The sequence below is a fragment of the Alosa pseudoharengus genome, unplaced genomic scaffold (assembly GCF_046254945.1).
Source record: "Alosa pseudoharengus isolate Yale_2024_CS ecotype anadromous, Long Island Sound unplaced genomic scaffold, YU_APseudo_1.1 YU_APseudo_1.1_scf_16, whole genome shotgun sequence".
Taxonomy (NCBI): domain Eukaryota; kingdom Metazoa; phylum Chordata; class Actinopteri; order Clupeiformes; family Clupeidae; genus Alosa; species Alosa pseudoharengus.
This window is the reverse complement of record NW_027468630.1, coordinates 7,412,942-7,436,092: the sequence shown is the minus strand read 5'-3', so window position 1 is coordinate 7,436,092 and position 23,151 is coordinate 7,412,942. Positions and strand designations below refer to the sequence as shown.

Genomic DNA, 23,151 nt, shown 5'->3' with positions numbered 1-23,151 from the left:
GACATGAGCGTTATTTCTGCGTTGGTTCGGTTACAAGATGAGAGAGAGAGACAGAGAGAGAGAGAGAGAGAGAGAGAGATGTCGTCTTGTCCTCTGCTGGAGAGCCAGGACTCCGTCTCTTTCCTTTGGGTCTGAGAGAGGAGGCCGCCGAGCTCCAGTTACCACGTCTCGTTTGGGTATCAGACGCTGCAGTCACCTGAGACGATCACATCCCCCTGCTGTCTCCCACCGATCCCAGTGAATATTCATCAGCTCCCCTCCTACCCCCAAACCCCCCCCCCCCCACACACACACACACACACACTTCTCTGAGGATGAGCACTCAGCCCTGCACCCTTCCGGCACTGGAGAAATTGTCTGTCCACTGGGGTGACTTGTGTTTACTCATGGGAGGGAAAACACGAAGAGAAGAACACTTCAACAAAACACACAGTGCAAATAGGCTTCTTCTTCTTCCTCCTCCTCCTCCTCCTCTTCATCGTAGTCGACATCATCCTCTTCTTCCTCTTACCCCTCCGCACCCTCTCCATCTATCTCATCTTTCTTCATCTTCACACAGACAGCGATGCAGGCAAGGCATTGATGGGAGGAGTATCTCTTTTATTTTTTGGGGAGGGGGGAGGAGAGGAGGAGGCAGAGGGAGGGGAAATGTCAGTTTCATGGGCAACACTCCATGTTCAACCCCCCCCCCCCCCCCCATCCTTTTTCCTCAGTTTGGTTTGTGTCAGTGTGTGTGTGTGTGTGTGTGTGCACATGTGGGATATCTTCATTTGTACAGGCTCATGGTGGGACTCTGGTACATGCACATGTAGGCGTCACACAGCAGGCGACGGGCGTAGCCCTGGATGTTCTTGGGGTCCAGTGCGTGCAGCTCCTCGGGGGTCATCTTCAGGTACGCCCCCACCTCCGGACACGGTGACACCTGGGGGATGTTAAATCCGTTCTGGCCCCCTGAAACAGAAGAGAGAAAAGGGGAAGGGGGGGGGTTGGTGTGGTTGTAAAGAAATAAACTCTCTGACTGTGAAATAACACTTGCCAAACAACTGTGCAGAATTAAATTTGTTTCCATCTTTCCACTCCATTGCACTGCGACAGTGTTAGGAAATGACTCCAATTGAGTTTTAATTGATCAAAACTGACGCAATCCAAAGGAATTAGCCCACAATCGAAAAAAGACCTCTTTGATGTGACTCTTCAAGTTGATTCAATCCCTTCAATCCCTCACAAAATATTAACATCTGGACCACATGGCCATGAGATCTTTGCATTTTAAAATACTTTTTTTTTTTTTTATCAAGAACTTAACCGTACCATCCCGGTCGGCCATGCTGTCGAAGAAGAGCCAGGCGGAGTCGGCGGCGCCGTACTTGACGAACGCCACGTAGTGGCTGGTCTCGATGCAAAGCACGGCGAACAGCTCCATCCGCTGGTGGGGGAAGCTGCCCTGACGCCACACGCTCTCCTGCAGTTCCTTGGGCACGGACAGCTTCCCGTGCCGGTGGGACTTCCGCCGTGGGTGGAGGTGGACCTGAACAAGCCCCCCAGTAGCACACACACACACACACACACACACACACACACACACACACACACACACACACACACACACACACACACACACACTGAGCAAAAAACATACAAACAAGGTCCTACCTTGTGCCTGAAAATTCAAATCCCTACTTTCGTCACTAATGATTTAATGTTGGAGAAATATCAGAAAAACGATTGAAATGACAAGACATATTTGCAGCTTTGGGATATTTTTTTTATAGCAGTCAACTTTCACAGACATGTTTAAATGAAATGAAATTAAACATTAATAACAACACTGTTTCATTTCCTCCAAACTATGGTAGTCTGAGGTATCTGTAGGAGTATGGTGCCACCTGGTGGACAATTTAGGAACAGCAGGGCTATATGAGCACACTCTTACATACAACAGATTAAGTAATTTACCTGGGTATTGCACTTTTCACAGAACTGCTTGATTTTCCCAGCTGTGATGTCACCGTCCTCGTAACAGTCTCTGCACTCGTATAGGGCCAGACCCCCACAGATGCGGCACTCCCTAGGAGCTACAACACACACACACACACACACACACGCACACACACACACACGCCCAAGGTTATAAAAACCCTTCCTCGGACCACACACATGCACACCACCCTGAAGCAAAAACACCTGTTTAAACCTCCATTCCCCTCACAGTGGATTTCTTGTCTTGTAACCCCCCTACAGAAAGTGGTGCGGTTCAAGCCACACAAACTAGGGAAACTAGGAAAAAGTGCACAACGCCACAAAGAATCAACACTGGCCCCATGGCCTTTTGCAGCAACCTCTTGGTTATCGTTTACCCCCTCTGTTGTCCACTTACTGTCTTCAAGTAAGTCTGTGATGTCGAGCTCGAGAGAGGGGAAGATCTTGTTGAACATTTTGAAGTCCTTCCCAAAGCGAGGCATCTGGATTATAAGGCAGGAGGGAGCCTTTGTAGAGAGAGGAGCAGAAGTTTAACGTTACCCCCCCCTGAGCTATTTTAATTGAGCTGCATCTGTAAACGTGCACTCTTCCCTCAGGCAATTTGTAAAATCTGATACGGTCGTGAAAGTATGTTTCTGCTTAAATCATCATCAGAGCTTCTTTCTGGATTCCCAATCACTTATTGGAATTTTGACTTTGTGATCGTGCATTATATTTTTCAGACAATAAAATGAACTGGTTCGATTAAATCATACCATCAACAAAGCCATGTCATCATCTACTTAACACCTTGAGTCCTTCCTTCTGCAGTCAATGTTGCAGTTCCATTTAAAAACAACTTGATTCTCATCAGTTCAACAACATCAGAAATATAAATGGCCAAAATCTGTATGTTAGATGCAGGCTAGACTCTGATCGGTTAGAGCTGCATCTAAATGCCATTTGAATGATGTGGGATGAGTAACAGTAGTTTTGAAGGACCATGCACAATGACTAAAGTCCATATATGGAGACTGCTTGAAACTCTGGACAGCTCCAAAGTCACATGGTCACTGACCATTAAATTACTTTAGGATTGTGGCCGACATTGATGAGTAATGTTGATGTGTCATGTTGGAATCACCTCACGCTGAGCTACACCTCAGAAGGCAATGGAAATATTTACAAAACCAAACTCGAGAAAAACAAACTGTCTGATCATACACCTGCGAAAATCATAGAGCTTCCTTATACTAGTGCTTTTACATAACTAAATGCATAGGTGGGGAATTAATGTAGGGTGTTTTTTTTGGACTGCATCCATGACAGAAAAGCATCTCACTAACCTCAGCGAATTTGAGATCGCTGTTGATGAAGGACCACTCTAAAAGCTGCTGGCTTGTGGGCACTAACACTTTATCCTTCTTGTCCATGAAGATCTGGTAGAAGTAGCAGTCCTGGACCTTTTGCCCGGCTGACCTGTGTGGAACAGCCATTACTCTCTTTTCAGTAATTTCTGTATCTTCTGGGATATACCTATGCAGTAAATACATCAAGCACTTTACATTTCTAACCCACCATTAAAACCGTAGCCCATAAACCGATTCACATTTTTTACATTTTATGAACAAATATATAAATATATAAATATATAACAACCAATATCACTGCTATGCACTATAAGCTTTTCTTTGACATCTACATATGCCAAATGACTGGAGCAGGTTCTCACATAAACAAAACACTTCAAAGGTGATGATTTGTACACACAGTATCTGCTTTATCTAAATTCCACTTCCTAACGATAGGACTTCTGTAGTTTGTCCTTCAGTCAGTCTGTATTTTGTCTGTGAGTGTGATAATGTTATCCTTCTGCCGAAGCAATGGAGTTACACAAAGTCAGGCCTGTCTTAGTGCTTAACAAGATGTGCGGCTCATGAAAAATGTCTTACAAGGACTCCCTGCTGCCCTTGAAAGCTTTTTAATGGCACAATCATAATCATCATAATCATCTGACAGCCAACATCCAAGCAGGTAATCATGTGTGACCCATCACTGGGGGAAATTAACTGCACGAGACGAGGGCGGCCAAAATCAGCGATGAGGTCAGAGGAAGAGGCAGAGGGGGGAGGGGTGTGTGGTGATGACATGGTGTGAGGAGCAGAGCAGGGATCCTTCACCACACTCACCGCAGCTTCAGCAAAGGGTCTACTCTCAGGATGTGATGGAACAGGATGTTCAGGAATTCCTCAGGATCTGTAGATGGCAGGAATTACATGGGAGAGAGATAGACAGAGAGAAAGAGAGAGAGAGAGACAGAGAGAGAGGTAGACAGAGAGAGAAAGAGAGAGAGAGAGACAGATAGAGGAGGAGGATAGAGATTTGCCAATCAGTCATCGCATTCCTGAAATAGCACCAGAGAATTTAAAAGAAAGACAACTGTTACCTTTATTACAACTCTATTACCTTTCTCTTCAGAGGTGAAGCCAGAGGCTGCCTCCACCTTCTCCAGGATTCTTCTTAGCTTCATTATTTTAGTTGCACACACATAGCCGTGTCTGTGAGAGGAAACACACACACACACACACACACACACAAACACACACACACACACACACACACACACACACACACACACACACACACACACACACACACACACACACAAATACACACACACACACACACACATCAGTCACAGGGTGAACTGCATGCTACTTAGTGTTAGCCATATGGGAATTGTTGAGCTGTTTACATTATGTGCACAATCAGAATCAGCTTTTAATCAGAACCCGCTTTTAATGGCTAAGTATGTTCACACACACAAGGAATTTCTTTCTAGTGGTTCACTGGTGCCACTGTAGCAGTACAACATATAGTCAAACGCCAATATAGACAACATACATATATGAATGCATAATACAATATTAAGTCATTAATATTAAGCCAATATTAATATATCAATTAAAGAAAAATGGGGTGCAAATAATTTGTATTGGGGTCAGTATGTGATGTCAATATGTCAGCAAGATGGGAAGAGGGAGGGAGGGAGGGAGTGTGATCCAGGGGAGGGAGGGAGAGAGTATAAGTAAGTAAGTATAAGTATATATACTATTTTGATCCCATGAGGGAAATTTGGTCTCTGCATTTATCCCAATCCGTGAATTAGTGAAACACTCAATCCCGGCGCAGTGAGCTGCCTGCATCAACAGCGGCGCTTGGGGAGCAGTGAGGGGTTAGGTGCCTTGCTCAAGGGCACTTCAGCCGTGCCTACTGGTCGGGGTTCGAACCGGCAACCCTCCGGTTACAAGTCCGAAGTGCTAACCAGTAGGCCACGGCTGCCCCCACAGCCAGTGTGATGCAGTGGAGGGAGGGAGGGAGGGAGGGAGTGAGTGAGTGAGTGAGTGAGTGAGTGAGTGAGTGAGTGAGTGAGTGAGTGAGTGAGTGAGTGAGTGAGTGAGTGAGTGAGTGAGTGAGTGAGTGAGTGAGTGTGATCCAGTGGAGGGAGGGAGTGTGATCCACTCACATGCGTAGCGGGTTGACGATCTCTGTGCGCAGCAGCTCCTGTGTCTCCTTGTAATACTCAACATCAGTTTTGGCCCGAGGCCTCAGCAGTACTGTATCCAAAACAGAGCTGAACGAAAACAGACTAAAGAGAGAGAGAAAGAGAGAGAGAGAGAGAGAGAGAGAGAGAGAGAGATTGCATAAGAGACAGAGAGATAGAGAGAATTTATATATATTTTTAAAAAGCCCAAGCTAGAATTCTGGTAGGTTTACTACTTGAGAACCACAAATTACCAGAAGAGGGTGGAGTCCAGGTAGCAGGAGTTGTAGTGGCCTTGGATGCCTTTCTTCTTGCCCACCATCACCTCCAGCCCGTCAATCTCTGTGCGCGGAGGGGTGTTCTCATGCACCACCTCGCTCAGGTACCCTCCAAAGGCTGCATGCATCACCACACACAAACACACATGCTTACATCCATTTCACTGGTGCAGTATACAGTCATTTCCTGCGCATTAGCCGCATTGTGTATAAGCCGCAGGACAGTGTTTATGCAAGTTAAAAGAAACAAAACTATATTAATACCATATTAATTGCCCCCATGTATTAACCTCATAACTGAAGAAATTTAGCAAAATCAATGTATAAGCTGCAGCTAATAGTTGAGAAAGTACGGTAGGTATACACAGCATTTAGTAAGGTATAAGCCTGATCCACTAACTGTTACATCCCTGAGGTAACCCCAAAGGCTGACAAAGGCAAAATATGACAAAGCCAAAATATCAAAGCCATCACACTTATAAAGTATACACAGTATTTAGACATTCAGAGACCTGTTCCACCAACGGGAACGGTTATCTTTCAAAACCATCTTCATCGATGTTATCGGTTTCCCATAGCCAAGTATATTGCACCTCATGCTCACTGTTTTTAATAAGCCTACTATGTTTAGTGTTGAATGTCGGCGTCTCACCGATGGAGTTGCAGCGTTCGATGGGGTTGGCGGAGTGGTGCAGCGAGGGGAAGCGTGAGTCGGGCCGGCAGCACTTGAGCTTGACGAACAGGGCCTTCTTGGGCGGGCAGGTGAAGTAGCGCGTGCCCTTGAACGTGCCGTCTGTGCAGCCTACACACTCCTCCTCCTGAGGGGCGTGGACACAAATCAACACGCAAATCAACACGCAAATCAACACACAAATCAACACGCAAATCAACACAGCTCAGCTCACTGAGGTCACTCACTCACTGTACTTCACTCTCAGGGAGGAGCCGAGCTAACTGCACACAAACAAGTTAATAATGATAATAATAAAAAGGTGTTCTACTTTAACATTCCATGAGGGTCTAACAGAGGAGTTCTGCGCTTAAACTACCTCTGGTAAAAATCAAGTTTTAACCTGTCTGTATGATGACCGCTATTTTTTCAAAGACATGTTGTGAGCAAAATAAGCAGTCAGTGTCATGGCTGAGGATTTCTGCTTTGCATCTACGTTTCAACCAATCACAGCCCAAGTAGGCTAATTCACATAAGGGTGATGAACCAATCCTGAGTACTTTAGGGTGGGACAATTCTTCATAAAGATGCAACGTAGCTAGCATGACAGCTGCAGTAGCCAGTAGCAGGCCAAGAGTGTGTAGAGAGGGGGCGGGGCCAGAGAGATTCCAATTCTTGAAATGAGGAAGAGGGTGTAAAGTTACGTTTAAGCCGTTGGAGGGGATTTTTCATGAAAAAGAAAAAAACCTTCTGAATGTATTAGAGGAACAGAAGAAATTTTGAGAGATTTAAACTTAGGAACGGTCAGAAATGTTCGAAGCCTATAAATAAATTGTCTATTTAAGAAATCAGGGGACTACTTCTGAATTACATCACAGTGCCTGACAACTTATGATTTTTCCCCCATGGAACCAAATCTAGAACGTCAAGTAGCTGTACTAATGACTAGAGCCTCAATATTAAGACTTAAAAAGGTAGTGCCTAAATTGTTTATATTATATTATAGAGAAACAGTGAAATCTATATTGAGAAACAGTGTAGCATCAATGAGTTGTTTCCTGCCTCATGCCTCCCTACTGTTCCCATACTCTGCAATATTTATGAAAGGTGAACTAATGGCTACAACCTCAATATTAAGACTTATAAATAATAAGACAATAAATATTTGCCAAGATGACAGCAAAGAAACAGTGGTCTAGCATCACTCGGTCATCTGCTTGCCTCAGACCTGCCCAGTGCTCCCTGGTACTCACCAGCTCCAGGCCTTGCCCAAGTGCCCAGTGCTCCCTGGTACTCACCAGCTCCAGGCCTGCCAGGTGCTCCTCCAGCCCCGGGGGCAGCCCCACCCAACGGATGACTCCGCAGAGCGGCGGGTTCTCCTTCACCTCCACCAGCGAGCCCACCTCCAGGCGCAGGTGCCCCCGCGGCGGTGACGACGGCTGCCTGGGGGAGACGGCAGTTGCCGTGGGCTGCGGCGGCTGCTGCTGCTGGCCCTGCTGCTGCTGGAGCTGCAGGTCGGGCTGGTCGGCCCTGACCGACTGCACGGACAGCGAGAGAGGGCCCTGGCTCATGCTGCCGTTGGGGCCGCTCTTGCGGCTCAGGCTGAAGGGCAGCGAGTGGAACTTCTGGTCGCTGGTCAGCGAGGTAGAGGGCGGGGGGGCGCGGGACGGCGGAGACGCCTGATTGAAGTCGGGGGGAGTGTCCGTGAGGGACTTGGCAGGGTCCTCTCCCACTGCCACCGACCAACGTGGAGGAGAAAACATGGAAACATGGAAGACACACAGTGAAAATCTGCACTAGCAAAAAATACAGATAAAAAAGGCTAAAAATACTGTTCTTGATTGATGAGAGAAAGCAAATGTATCAATGTGGAATTCAATGAAGTGCTTGCTCTAAGAAGTCTGCATTACTTATTGAACACTGCACCGCCGATCTGAACCATCCTCAACTATCATCTACTCTGTTTGAATGAAATCACATATGCACATATGAAAAGACTAAATGTAAGCAATTCCTTTGTTGTCCTCTAGAGAGAGCCAGAGTTCCACTCGTGATATTCTCATGGTTTACCATAGTCCAAATTCATTGTCTAATTTTGACATTTTATTTATGTTTTAGTCATCACATCAAGTTCCTTTTCGCTGATTCTCATTTCTGCTTTTTGTCACTTCTGCTTCCCCCTACATCTTTCTCAGTCTCTTCACTGGGAATGGTGTTAATTACACTTTGCCATGCTTGAAGAGTCAGCTTAAAGTCAGCATGTTGTGTTGTGTCAGGGGGGGGGCTTGTTTACAGGTTTCCCCCTGGTCTTTTCCTGACATGAGTGCATCAGATCATGAAATCACTTCAGTACTACCCTATGGGAGTATTTGTAGGCATAGAATGAACTGTTTCATATTGCATTACTTTTGTTTTTTGACCGAAAGCAACAATGAGTAAATTGCTTCATGCTTGCGATTACTTTTCAAAACTACGGCAGAATGGACGGGGAAAAGATGTGCCAATAACACGTAAATATACTTTCTTTTTACGGATGATTTACTACTATGCAATTACTACTAGTCTCAAAATTCATTCCTTTTACCCTCTCCCCCTCCCCTCCCCTAAATCCATTTTGTCTCTATATTCACATGATCATCTGTTGTGTTGTGAGTTAATGCAAAGTTCATAAATGCATACATACGCAGACAGCTGCATGACGCTTTGTAGCAAATGCCCACATTGATACAAAAACAGAGATAAGTAGAGTTAGAGAGAGAGGCCAGGGCGAAGAGACGGCACAAGCAAGGAAGAGTGGGGGAGGATGTGGTGAGGACACAAAGGTGGTGACAACCACCAAACAGAAACGCAAATGAACCAAGCCTCACAGCGGAACTCAGCCAAAGATGACACCGAAACATGTAGAATTCTTTTGAAAAAAAAAAAATGGCAACACTGAACAATGACAGGGAAATACAATGCCACGATGAGGCCAGCATGCAGGCGAGCGTGTGGGGTGGGATCCAGTCTTTGGGTGAGAGCCTACACATGGCCAGGGATCAACGGCAACACTGAAGGCTCCTTCACAGCCGTGACACTGAGAGCATCAGAACACTGAGGTGCAGCACAACCACATACAGTGATGACGTGAGACAAACCCTTCCATAGCAACAGCACCAGCACCCACCGTGGGCTAGGAACCCAGTTCCATCTTACTAAACCCTTCTTTTGTTACTACAGATACAGAATTTTGTATTTTGTTAACCCATGAAAAAAGGCTTTCATTAAGGCATATTTTCCTTCAACATAATGAAACATGTAACAGTTATGCCAAGATTTGTACATTTGACCAGTGGCATACACTACATGGCACTTGGGTATATTGGGTTATAAGCCTAAATCATCAATAATCCTAATTAAGTGTGAGGTCATTATACATTAGTGGAAGCCTTCTGGACACATAATCGGACATCATACCATATGATTATAATGAAGGAGCCAATGAACAAAAAAAACTCACTTGGGATCAAAGGTCAGATTGGAAGAGTTTTACCAAATCTTAGTTTTTTTTTTTTCATTTTCCATCCAGTATTAAGAGCAAAATGTTAGTTCTAGTACCAAAAATGTTAAAGTAAACAATGACGCTATGTCACAACAGCATTCATTCATTCACTTATAAGTGATTTTAGACAGCAATGCAACCCTTCCAATCAGAGCCCTTGTACCCAGTGAGTGGTGCGTCTGGTCACATATGAGATTACCTTCATCAATGTACCATGTGCTTTTGGATTTGGACTGGGCTGGGTGATCAATAGAACTGCCATTTAAAGTGTAATAAAACTCAGACTTGCTCCTACTCCCACACTGAAGACCTAATCCTGGAAATAACACAGTTCAATAGAGAGACAGTGAGCATCTCGTGGGTGGGCGGACAGGTCACTGTAGCCCAAAGGTTTGGAATCACTCGTCGCATGTCTAGGCCTACATATTTCAGCTTCCATTTTCAGCTCATAAGAAATGTGAAGTGAACAATGAAACTAGCCACATTTCAAATTAGGCTCTAAAAGAAAAGAATGCCTACTGATTTAATGAAAGAACAAGAGGAATGTTACTGTTATGTAAGTCGCTTTGTACAAAAGCATCAGCTAAATAAATAAATAAATATTATGGTATGTTAATGTTATCTGAAAAATCATCAATAACTAAATTACAACAACCGAAGAAACGCCTTGTATTAACATGAAGCAGTTACCATATTTGGAGTTGGAAATGACTGTAATAAAGTCTCTCTATAGGTTATTCTTGCTGCAACTAAAAAAGAACATGTCACAGAGTTAAATCTGAGCGATTAGTGGCAAACCTGTTGGTATGACGGTAATTCCAAACCTCTGAGACGTGTGTGCATATCATTTGCCGTAAATGTATGTTGACAAAGAAGAAAGGCAGACAGTTACAACACGCGTACAACTACTAGCTGATATTGACCTGCTGATGCTATGCTATGCTATGCTATGCTATTTTAAGTAACCAAAACTAACCAGACGATAATTCAACAATAAATGCCACTTTGCAGGAGTGGCTGAGGCTTTTCCCCAGCAAGAATGGAATGCACAGGCCTCCTCGCTTCAGAGCAACCCACTTTCCCCAAAGGGCTTAAGATGGGCTAAAATATCTGCAGTGACAACAGCAGTTAGGGAGAGCAGACAGGACAGAAGCTGAAGGCAATCCAGAGAGAGAGAGAGAGAGAGAAAGAGAGAAAAGAGAGAGAGAGAAAGAGAGAAAAGAGAGGAAAGAAAGAGAGAAAAGAGAGGAAAGAAAGAGAGAAAAAGAGTGTGTGTGAGCGTGCGTGCGTGTGTGTGTGTGCGTGTGCGTGTGTGTGCGTGTGTGCCTGTGTGTGTGTGTGTGTGTGTGTGTGTGAGTGTGTGTCTCTATTGTGTTAGAGCCATGCAGTGCAGAGCACAGCTCTACAAAACAAACCGCGTCTTTCATCATCAGCAGAACATCTAGGAAGGAGCCCACACAGGGCGACAACCATCAGCCAGACAGCAATACTTCAAAGCCTTCACTCCACAAACGCAAGCCACATCAGTGGCAGGCTGCTGTCCATATTCTTGGCCATGCTCACACGCATAGACTCAGTGGGACCGTATATGAGATTTATTCATGACTTCCAGTTAGGGCATGGAATTAATTCATATTTCGAAATGTCGTTATAAACAGCAGTCAGTGATTGTCTCAGACAATGAGAACATAGTACAGAAGCATATAATCAGCTGTAAATTGTGTCAACGGAGACAAATATCAACAGTTAGTAGGCCCAAATGCAACTTTTCAGGACTTTCAGGAATAGCAACTAGCTAGCAAGCTATGTTCATAATATTGACCCCTAAACTACAGGCTACACTTACATCGGAATCTGAGTGCTTTGCTGGCATTGTTAGCAGAGAGCACTACAGCAATATTAGGTACTATGCACTGAGGAGGCAGACATATCTACAGTGAGGGAGACGAGGTGCTCGTGTGGTGCTGTGGTGAGTGCCGTGTGTTTACCTTTGCTCTTTGGTTTGCTCTGGCCAGAGGACTTGTCACTGCTGCTGCCTCTAGAGGCAAAGCTGTGCTTGGGGGGCCTCTGGTCCTGCATGGAGTACTCTGCACACACACACACACACACACACACACACACACACACACACACACACACACACACACACACACACACACACACACACACACACACACACACACACACACACACACACACACACACTATTAACAATAGCACAGAATGAATATCTATCCATTCGTGTGCTGCATATACAGTAGCCTATACATAGGTGTAGCATACTAGGACAGGATAGGTCACCCCTAAACCATTCTGTACTCTGATAGGAGGAAATAGTATGCAGAGTTTGGGTCACAAGCGCCTCCATCCATCTAATCTAAATAATGGCACAAGCCAAAGTAGCCATTGAACTGTGTTTGGAGCACAAGGATGAAGAATAGAGGACGCTCCTCCAATACATCACCCCTTTTCAAAAATGGACCATCAGCCTTACGCTTGGGAAACACTTTTAGTTCTCTAAGGCCTTCAACAACAAAGGGGCTTTCTCTGACAATAGGCAATTTAAACACACTCACACACTCTCACACACACACACTCACACACACACACACACACACACACACACACACACACACACACACACACACACTCACACACACAAACTCTTGAAGAGTGCCCAAGTCAAACTATCTGCAGTCAGAGCTGGTGGGAGAGTCAGACGCACACAGGCAAACAAATCAATAAAGCGACAGCAAGCGAGCTGGGAGTCAGAGAGGCTCTCCGCTGCACTTGACTCTGAAAAACAAGCCGAGGGGACAAAAGAGCCTCTGTCTTCAGGCCTGCCAGCGGAACACGGACGCCTCTCTCCGACACGCACCCAGCAGTCAAGCCTCCCGTCACCGTGGAATCCCAACAACGCCACCCGACGCACAGAAAACCTCCACCAATTTCCGACTGGGACTAATGACGTTAAGCTTGAATTGGCATTGTCCTGTTGTATCAGTGTTGTGTTTGCTGGGAAATGACCCAATAACCTTGGCATTCTTCAAGGTTGTCGCTAGTCAACTCATTACAAGTTAGAACACAAAACTCTTTCTACATACAAAAAACAGAAACACACACATACATACATACACACACACACACACACACACAAACCAGGTGGTGAGTCTTACCTGGCATCACGTCACAGACGGGCACGAGGCGGGTGTGCTCGAGGCTGGCAAAGCTACACAGCAGCTTCCCGTCAAAAACGCCGTCCCAGTCCCCAATGGGATTGTCCTGGAGGAGGAGGAGTGGCAGATGACAGCCTGTTAGCGTTAGCGTGGGCGAGGGTCCTCATCTCCTCAAATCCTACCTTCTCAAGTCCTGCCTTCTGCAGAGTCCATAAAGCCCCCCTTACAGCTCAAGGTTCCACCACCCAGCCGCTGAGCTGAGGCACGGTCTGTGACGCCTGCCTGCCTCTACACTGGGACTGATTAACTTAGGCAGCTAGGAGTCCAGATGAGTCCTACAGAGAGCCGAGCGCTGGCTGCGAGTAAGGGGAGGATTCTTGAAGGACTGATGGGAAAAAGAGGCATGGGCTTGGTCTCTCTCTCTCTCTCTCTCTTCCTTCTCTCTCTCTCTCTCTCTCTCTCTCTCTCCGTCCCTGTCTGGATGCTGGCCGCGTGCCACAGCAGTGGTCATCCAGCGCTCTGTCGGTGGCTCACACGCCGCGTGACTGTGCCTTGTCTCAGGCCAGCAGTGAGTGGGCTGAGCTGCTGCTGCTGCTGCTGCTGCCGTCGCCAGCGTCCCTGCTACAGCCACAGCTCCAGCCCCTACTACTGCCTATGCACCCTGCCCCAACTACTGCCTCTTCCCCAACTACTGCCCCTTCTGCTACTGCCTCTGCCCCAACTACTGCCCCTTCTGCTACTGCCTCTGCCCCAACTACTGCCCCTTCTGCTACTGCCTCTGCCCCAACTACTGCCTCTGCCCCAACTACTGCCCCTTCTACTACTGCCTCTGCCCCAACTACTGCCCCTTCTGCTACTGCCTCTGCCCCAACTACTGCCCCTTCTGCTACTGCCTCTGCCCCAACTACTGCCCCTTCTGGTACTGCCTCTGCCCCAACTACTGCCCCTTCTACTACTGCCTCTGCCCCAACTACTGCCCCTTCTGCTACTGCCTCTGCCCCAACTACTGCCTCTGCTACAGCACCTGCTCCTGTCTTTCCTCTTCCTTCCACCCCTGCTACTGCTACTGCAGTTGGCCCTTATTTTCCCGCAGAGGTCCAGAGCTGTCCACTGAGAGGCAGAGAGAGCAGCACACCTGACTCCCTTCTCCCCACAGCTGAGCCCAGGCCCCAGACCAAGACCGCTCATTAGCAAGGATCAGGTGCACTCCTTGCACGGCTGGGGTGGACATCTGCATCTGCATCTGCGCTGCGCCAGGATAAGATGCCCATCGCAGCTCATGAAGCTATACACACAATGCACCATCTCAACTGCTGAGTCAAGCCTGCTGGCCTCTGGAGAGGACTGCTTTGTGTAACTACAGTAATATTCAAACTTCCATGAGGCAGCCATTTTTTGTAACCTTGCAAATAATAAAGTGGCTCCGTGAACTGTTTTAATATACAACCGATACATCTTTTAAACTATAAACTCATTACTCTAACAGAGTTGTTTCCAGTGGTTCCTAAGAAAAGTTATACTGATCAGAGGGTCTGACCAACACTTACATGTCAGTAATGACTTTTAATGGTTTTCACATAGTTTTTTTTTCAGACCACAGGTAAACTATTTTGTGATGACTTAACTTGTGGTAATACCACAGTCCAAGTGTTGAGTTTGGACAGGAAGACCTCTTACCATGTCCACCCCTACGTAGAAGCCCAGGCTCTCGTTGCCGGGCAACAGGTCGTAGAAGATGATGGTGCCGCGCTCGGGCCCCTCGCGGGTCTGCACCAGCACGCGCGAGTTGATCTCCAGCGGCGGGAAGTCGTGCTCGCTGTCGACCAGCGTGACCGAGTCCACCTCCAGCTCGCCCAGCTCGTCGTCCTCGTCCTCCCACAGCTCCAGCTTGTCCACGGCCACGAACACGCCACACTCGTCCTCGCAGCGGAACAGCTGCTGGCCCTGGTACGAGCCCTCTGTGAAGCCCTGGCCTCGGCCCTCCTCCTGCAGAGGCAAATCAGAATCGGAATCAGAATCAGAATCAGAATCAGAATCATGCTTTAATGGCCAAGGATGTTTCCCCGCACAAGAAATTCAGATTCGGCAGTTGGAAAAGTGTAAAGAGGGACATCCGGCTAAATTGGGTGGTTGGGCTGAAAGACTAGCCCAATCGATTTTTAATCAAAATCACAATTTGAACTAATGCAATTAGAAAATGGCGAAGGCCGCATTTAATTGTGCTGCCTGGAACTGCAAAAAAAAGTCAAGCAGAAGTAGTGCTAGTCTTGCTGGAATATTGAACTGAAGCTTGACTTTCAAAAATGATATCACAAATCAAATTGCAATATCCGTCAGAAAAATAGCAATTAGATACTTTCTCCAAATCGTTCAGCCCTACTGGGTGGTGATTAGGGGAGAGTAGGCATACGGACAGCAGGGATGGGCACAAATACATCAAAATGTATTTCCAAATAAAATACCAAATACCCACCTTAAAAATTTATCAAAATAAGCTACAAAATACAGCAGCCAAAAAATGTATCAAAATAAAATACTGTATTTTTGTATTTTCAAAATACTACAAAATACTTATTTCTAAAAGCCTTTTTCGTCTATCTCTTCACTATCGCTACCTGGAAAAACATCTGAAAGCAAGAGACTCCTTCCATAATCAGTCAACAGATGAGATATGCTGACCCCTCATGTTAGACATCCCAATATAAACCTCTGCCAGGGTTGGAGCCAGAGAGCAACCGGTGGGGGGCGGGGGGGGTCACCTCACGCCACTTTTATCAGTTATTTTTCCAAAATTGCCATATAATAAAGAGCATCCTTCAAGCCTTTTGGATAACTGAAACTATATGATCATGGGATCATGGGAGAAAATAGTGCAAGACCATAGCGGTCATAGCCTATAGTGTTTAATAGACTAGCACATAGTGTTTAATAGAATAGTTGCATAGGCTACAATACAAGTAAATAGACTATAGTCATAAATAAACAGACTCATCACTAGCAGGCCTAGGATACAGCTGAGTGCAAAATCACATCATCACTGTGTCTTTCCATTCATTTCAAAATGTTCTTGTAAGATCCTGCTCAAAAGTCAATTGCACATAGGGCCTACTGATAATATTGCAACATTGAACGTAGGCTATGTGATCGCTCAAACTGTTCTTTAAAGTACAGAACTAATTGTAACACATTTACGTTTTACATTTAAGTGGCTAGGTAGAGGCACCAAATGTGATAGAAAGTTTAAGAGCGAACAGAACACTCGGCATGGCTTTTAGTATGTTGTGCTGCTCTGACAGTCCCCTTTTATTGACTGTTAGTCTACTGTATTTGAGTTTGAAGATGTACTGTTTTGCAGCGAAAGGCTACGAATGCCGACTCCACAACTGTCACACTTCCCAGCCAGGTCCATGATAGGCTTCTTGTCACTGCATCCAAAAATGTCTCCCTCTGGATAAAGCAGGTTAAGACCTGTGCCACGTTGCGCTCACTAAAGGGCGATTCCATCTCCCCTATGAAAGTAGCCCTGAGAAATGTTCGGTAACTCAAGGAACACTTCCTTAAGTATACTGACAGTATTTACTCTGTTGGTGTAATAGATTGCCCACTATGAATCTGTGACAATAACTCAAAGACAAACAATCCAAATGGATGACTTATTTAGGTAGCATTTTAACCTTTTAAGTTATTTAACACCATCACTACCACACTTATGGTGAGTTTCATTACAGTTTAATAATTTTGTATACACCTGAAACTGGTGTGTGCACAACCTCTATCAATGTAAATTAAAAAAAAAAAAAAAAAAAAATCAGGTTGTCGCATTAATACCATCCTATCAGTTAAGCCAATTAGAAGTCAATAATTCTGACATTATCAATCATTTCTTATTTAAAATGTACAAAATTGGAAATGTCCTTGTTTGAGGTACCTTGTCAAGTTACCAGAGCACTGAAATATTTCACAGGTCAGAGAACTGTAACTGTAAAACAGAAAAAAGAAAGGAAAATAGCAAACTCAAGTGTTGCGATCTAAGCTTGTGAACTCAAGTCCTTGTGCTGTCCTTATTTGAGCAAAGGGGTGTGTGTAACCTTAGCTAGTCGTGTCTCCTCAGCTGATGCCTTTAAGCACAACTAACTTCTCAAACAGTGTTGCATTAAGCCTATGGGGCCTGTTAATCAGTCCAGCAAAGGAAAATAAACGCTCTCCTGGAGCAGAGGGGCTTGACCATGTGAGGGTGCCACAGACAGACAGAGACAGAGATTTTGTGCTTTATAGATAGGTAGATAGTTACACCCCTTTGTGCCGTGAGAGAAAATCTTATGCTGAGAGACAATGCAGTTTACAACCTCTTTAACCCTTTTAAATACATCCAATTGTATTTATTTTTTAATGTGTATGTTAATGTGTAATGTGTATGTTTATGTGTGATTTATGTTTATATTATTAATTGCTGCTGTAACACCATAATTTTTTTGAATTTCCCCTGGGGATCAAGTATCTATCTATCTATCTATTTCCCTCTGGGGGTGAATAAAGTAATCTATCTATCTATCTATCTATCTATCTATTATCACAGTGTTTCACAGAAAGTATTTTACAGTATTTTGAAAATACAAAAATACACTGAAGTATTTTGATACAAAATATGAAGGCATTTTCATCATCTCAATAAAATACAAATTACAAAATAGTATTTGTAAATACGTATTTTAAATGCATGTATTAGAAATACTGCCCATCCCTGACGGACAGCCCACAGAGAACAAAACATTTTGTCAAAGACTATGGCCCCGGTCCTACTCTTCAATCTAATTTAGTAAACACGACCGCCCAGGTGAAATAGAATGGCTATTTTCACACATCATTTCCATAATTTGCCTATGCACCAGACTACACAAGTTAGCCAAGTTACCTGCAGCTACAATTAATTACCCATTTATTTATAGAATACAAAGAATACGCAACATCCTCTCCACGCTGTCGGGTACTTTGGAGCCACTCCAACCCGTCCTCAGACAGAAGTCTTAATAAGGCGTATGAGACAGCTTCCAAGGAGCTGAATAATGAGCATAACAGTGTGGAGCAAGGAGGTTTTGTTTTCAAAGTGCAGCACATTGCCGTCATCAGCACCTTCTCCCAATTATGAAAGCCGGCTGGATGTGCTTACAGGGCACATTTGAGACAGACTACATCAAAGACGGAAGGCACTGAGCCCTTTCATAAACACAGAGGAGAAATCTCTCTCCACTCCCAACTGCTGCTGTTCCAGAAATTGATGCAGCCATTCAAACTACAGTAGGGACTCTCTCACATTCATAAAAAAAGACTTCTTTAGGGGCTTTAATTTAATAGGTGAATACATTTAGGATGGCACTGTCACAGAGGAGATATGCTAATAGAGGCTCTATGTTAATAAAGGCTATTTAAAATTTATTTTAAATTGGCAAAGACCGCCCTGCTTAAAAGTACAAATCTCATTAACTAAATGTTTTCCTAAAGCATTGTACAAGGTACACAAGTCGAGCACACTTGCGACATTTCATGTAAGACACACGTGGGCAGTGTGGATGCAGTGACCAGGCATACTGTGTGTGTCCATAAAGCTGACTTCATTAGCCCCCTGCCAAGCGGAACAAAAGCCGGTGTTGATGGGAAAGGGTCAGACACAGACCCCTGCATACACAGCTACGTCCATGGGCTGACTGTCCCTCTCCCACTCACATGGTCTGAGGCGAGGGGCCCTCAGGAAGAAAACACGGCATTGTGTTTCTCTGTGCAGCAGCACTCTTACAGACTCTGCCGCCTCCTCGTGAGAAAACATTTCCAACACCCACGACACACTGGTTAAAATGCGCACAGGTGGCACCACTGGGTACAGACCATCAAGGAAGGTAGCAGAGTGGTTTTGCCATCAGACAGCTTTTCCTGTGATTCACAGTGGCTGACTTGAGGTTTGACAGAATAGGCTAATAGCCTAGCACTTTGGGCTTGAATGAGCACTGAGAACATTCAAGTACAAATGAAGTAGATTAACTGCTGCCCAATTCGCCCTCATTCACTGGCATTTATTATTGCATTCCCTTGCACTATGAAGCCTTTGATAGAATGTTCCAGAGGCTACTGGATGTTCACAGACTCTTTCAGACTCTTATCACTGTGTTGACAAATTCTTACCACTTGACCTGATCAAGTGATACAGTAACCGTTCAAATGTATTTCTCTTCTGTCTCTACCTGCCTTGGACAGGACCTGCAGTCAAAGCCAGTGTCTAGCTTTTAATGCAAATTAAGACTTTTTCCGACTTAGTAGAGTGCTATGTTAGAGTACTGGTTGTCAAGATACGCTTACATTACACTGAGTGTGCAAATGGTTCCTCTCTATTCCTGACATCATCTGCATCAATATGATATTCAGATTTGACATAACAACAGCATCTCTCACCAGTAGCTCAACACCGAACCAGATGCCGGAGAGGGCCCGGTCCGGGAGCAGTGACCCCTTGAAGCGCACCACGCCGGGCAGAGGGTCGTCGCCTGAACGCAGCTGCACGCGCACCTTGGAGCCACAGTCAATCTGACGGGCGCGCTCCAGCCGCGGCTCGTTGCACAGCAGGCTGTAGCGCTCCTCGCAGTTGGTGATGGGGAAGAGCAGCTCGGCCAGCTTCTCGTCCAGCTCGGCCACGTCACGCTCGTCCAGGCTCAGCACCACGTTGGCCTGGTCCAGCAGCCGCAGGCTCCGCTTGCCCTTGGCCGGCGGCAGCGTGCGGCCCAGGCTGTTGCGCTCCTGGCAGGCCTGGCCCAGGCTGCCGCGGGGGATGCGCAGCGTCTTCTGTGGCGGCTTCTCCACCACGCACTCGGTCACCACCATGTAGAAGCGCCAGTCCTCCCGGAAGCAGCCCCCGCCGCTGCCGCCCCCGGGCTTCTCCTGGCTCCACAGGGCCGAACTCATGGCTGAGGGCGGGGTGGCTGGGGCATAGCACAGGGAGCGAGGGGTGAGGGCGAGACAGACACAAACACGAGGAGGTTGGGGGCTACACCAGTGGGGCAGTCACAGGAACTGTGCCAAGGACTCCAGTCATGACCCTTCACCTGGACGCTCGCATGTCAACAGGGGGAAATCGCAGGAGCCCACCGATCAGGACCTGTGCAGAGGGAGGAATAATAATTAAACTACAGTCTGCAGTTATTCCACATAAATTAAGAGAAAAGTCTGGAATACCAAAGGCTGTCATTTTATGGTAGCCTCAGAGGTATGCTTAAATTGCGATTATACATTTTGTACTTGAAAAGCAAAGAACAAAAGCACCGATCAGCCTAAAAGCTACAGGGAATTTTAAGCATTTCACCAAATGGATTTATAAATAAAAGAATGAAAGGTTCACTAAACAATTCACTAACACAAAAAATCTTGACTGTTTATTCACACTCAGGTTCACAGCTCTGCCCTGCACATTCATAACAGCCACAAAAAACTCACCACCCTGCAGCAGGAATGAAAGAGTGCATTTAATTAACTTACCAACAACACAGCTAATATTAACTGTACATAGCATCTGCTTACTAATACTCAGTCATCCTTACACAGCCTAACCTTTTTTTAAATCATGTTCCTAGATGGACATCCACAAAGCTATCTATTTTAAAAGATGCCTCATACAGTCAGCATTTATGTAAACAAAGATTGCGAGCATTGACACAGACACACACACTCGCCAAGTCTGAGTCAGATGGCTGAATCGTTCCCTGGGTGAGGAAATGCAGTCAGATAAAGTGGATGAGGAGACTGTGGGGGAATTCACAGGCCTGAGCAATCGAACACAGCACATCCTGCACACTGATAATGATAATACAGAACATTCTTCTCATGAAAAAGGTGCAATATGTCATAAGAGGTCTAAAAGAGTGGACTCTCAGAAACAGCCAATTAATGTATTTTGTGTGACGCTTCCAACAGAGAAAGCCATTCAGAAGGATTAGACCAAATCATGTAGCATGCTTAACATTTTCACAATACCACAAATCTTAAAATAAAACGAGTGTAATGCATTATTTCCCCAAAAAGGCGTTTTAATATAAAATGGCAAAAGCTGGACAGAGCACTGCAATTTCAGTCTTGGCCACAGAAAACAGGTGGATTCCAATGGAACTGAAATACAGAATGACTTTGCTTACCATCCCTACAAGACTCAGAATAAAAAGCTTTGTTGTTACAAATGTGTTACAATCGTGTCGATGCAAATATGCCCAATGTCAGAGTCGTCAAAATGAAGAGAATATTGCTGAATGATCAGACTAGTACTGTCTGTCAATAGCTTATTATCGTGATGTTTTTTTTTTTTGTATTTGAATAGGAACTCGTCGTTACCCAGGTTTGACATTTTATATATTTATTTCAGATGCCGATCTACTGTCAGTAGATCATAATTGACTTGGATATCTAGCAGCTAGCCAAGCCAATGTTTTCCACCAGCAGCATAATGTTACTTGGCCATGCTTAAATTCTAAATAATATGATGTTACCTTGACATAACGCCATATCATGAAAATATGTTTGCCTTTATCATCAGGTGTGATGGCGAATACCTTTCGCTGAATCCAAAGGTACAGTTAGCTGCTATCTTACCTCCATAGATATATATACTGACAGTCAGTATATTATATATATAGCATCTATGTATTGCCTCCATGTGAAGGATGGCAGGCCTTTAAACCATCAGCCAGCTAGTTAGCCTGCTAGCATAATAACCAAATCCCTCTAATATATATGATAACGTTGTAAAGCTACAGCTAGAATCTAGTTAGCTTCATGAGCCAACTTGTTCCCGAGGCATCTTCTAATAGGAAAACATCTTGCTGAAAATATCTCTGAAACGTCAACAATTTCATTTCTTGTGTCTCTGCATACGTTACATGACAAATGTAGAGCTGCAGACCAGTGAATGCAGTTGGGTTTGGTTTAGTTTCATCCCTACAATGACATTTCCATCGCTATATGGCTGACTAGCTAGATAGCTACGGAAACGTAACGTAAACTAGCTAACGTTAGCCAACAGCACTGACATTTCATCGGCTAGCTATCTTTGCTAGGTGGATTGGCTGATTTCATGGATGCCTACATTCTCATTAGCTGACTACATTGCCATACAACTTGCCAAACTCTCTGAAACTACCATCGCATTTAATTATTTTGAAGTGCCTACCTGCTTATTTCAGATGACATCTCACAGGAGACGCTAACGTTACTAAAAGTGTTCCACTGTGGACTCGCTTCTGTCAAATCCACAAGCCAGCCTTGGTCGTTTCACTCACTGCTTCAAAGCTCGACTGGCTGGCTGGCTAGCTCGCCAACAAACAGACAGCTGTATCCGTAGCCCATGCAGTCGTATTTAGACCAAAATTGTACTGTTTATTTTCTTAAGTTCTTTAAGATGCACTTCGACGACAGCTTGTTGACTGCCCAAGGCTAGTTACATGGCCATTCCACTGACGGTCGACAAGTGAATACAAGACAGCAAGGTGTTAAATAATTTAGAACCAATTTCAGTTTATTTACAAGGAGAGTTACGACGCCATGCTACACTGACATTTGCGGATACTACGTGCTTCATCATTGGCAAATCAAAAGGCGTTATAGATGTGGGATGGCCAATGTCCATGTCAATTTTCAGAAACCCGCCTTCTGGGGTTTTCCAGAGGTTTGGTTGTAAGGAAACAGAAGAACAGTCTGCCAGGGTTAGAATCTATGGTTAGAATAGACTGGAAAATGCAGTCATAAGAGGCTGGCTAGTTGCACACAGTAGTGTAACTTATAGTTCTAATATTGTAGGCAATGCCATTGGAGCTCATGAAATACTACACTCTAACACGTACAATGCCGTTTACACATAAAATAGGCAACATGTCAGAAGGTTACACATGGCCAGGCAGTGAAACATGTAGAAATGTTGGGGGCTATGAAAAAATACACTTGGTTGGAACCCCCCC

The 23,151-nt window shown here is 45.1% G+C and overlaps 1 protein-coding gene across 2 annotated transcripts; it reads right to left on the bottom strand.

Annotated features, from left to right (window-relative positions):
- Positions 1-279: 279 nt before the first annotated feature.
- cyld (cylindromatosis (turban tumor syndrome)) lies at positions 280-23,143 on the bottom strand. 2 transcript variants are annotated; one of them, XM_076286929.1, is made up of 17 exons: positions 22,368-23,143; positions 19,610-20,309; positions 14,846-15,154; positions 13,169-13,274; positions 11,981-12,079; positions 10,192-10,308; positions 7,750-8,183; positions 6,434-6,599; positions 5,758-5,899; positions 5,486-5,608; positions 4,426-4,517; positions 4,149-4,215; positions 3,306-3,438; positions 2,378-2,486; positions 1,957-2,075; positions 1,312-1,528; positions 280-951 (listed from the first exon to the last, which is right to left on the bottom strand). In XM_076286929.1, the coding sequence occupies exons 2-17, from the start codon at positions 20,114-20,116 to the stop codon at positions 767-769; spliced, it is 2,925 nt and encodes a 974-aa protein (XP_076143044.1). In that variant the 5' UTR covers positions 20,117-20,309; positions 22,368-23,143; the 3' UTR covers positions 280-766. The 2 variants fall into 2 exon arrangements, with proteins under 2 accessions (XP_076143044.1, XP_076143045.1); XM_076286930.1 differs by lacking the exon at positions 10,192-10,308.
- Between the last annotated feature and the right edge of the window lie 8 nt (positions 23,144-23,151).

Excerpts from the sequence above, each read along its gene's own strand:
- cyld (XM_076286929.1), bottom strand. The coding sequence starts at position 20,116 with ATGAGTTCGGCCCTGTGGAGCCAGGAGAAGCCCGGGGGCGGCAGCGGC. Across the intron at positions 4,518-5,485 it reads ATCGTCAACCCGCTACGCAT|ACACGGCTATGTGTGTGCAA; the intron begins GTGAGTGGATCA and ends TTCCTCTCACAG. Across the intron at positions 1,529-1,956 it reads GTGAAAAGTGCAATACCCAG|GTCCACCTCCACCCACGGCG; the intron begins GTAAATTACTTA and ends GGGCTTGTTCAG.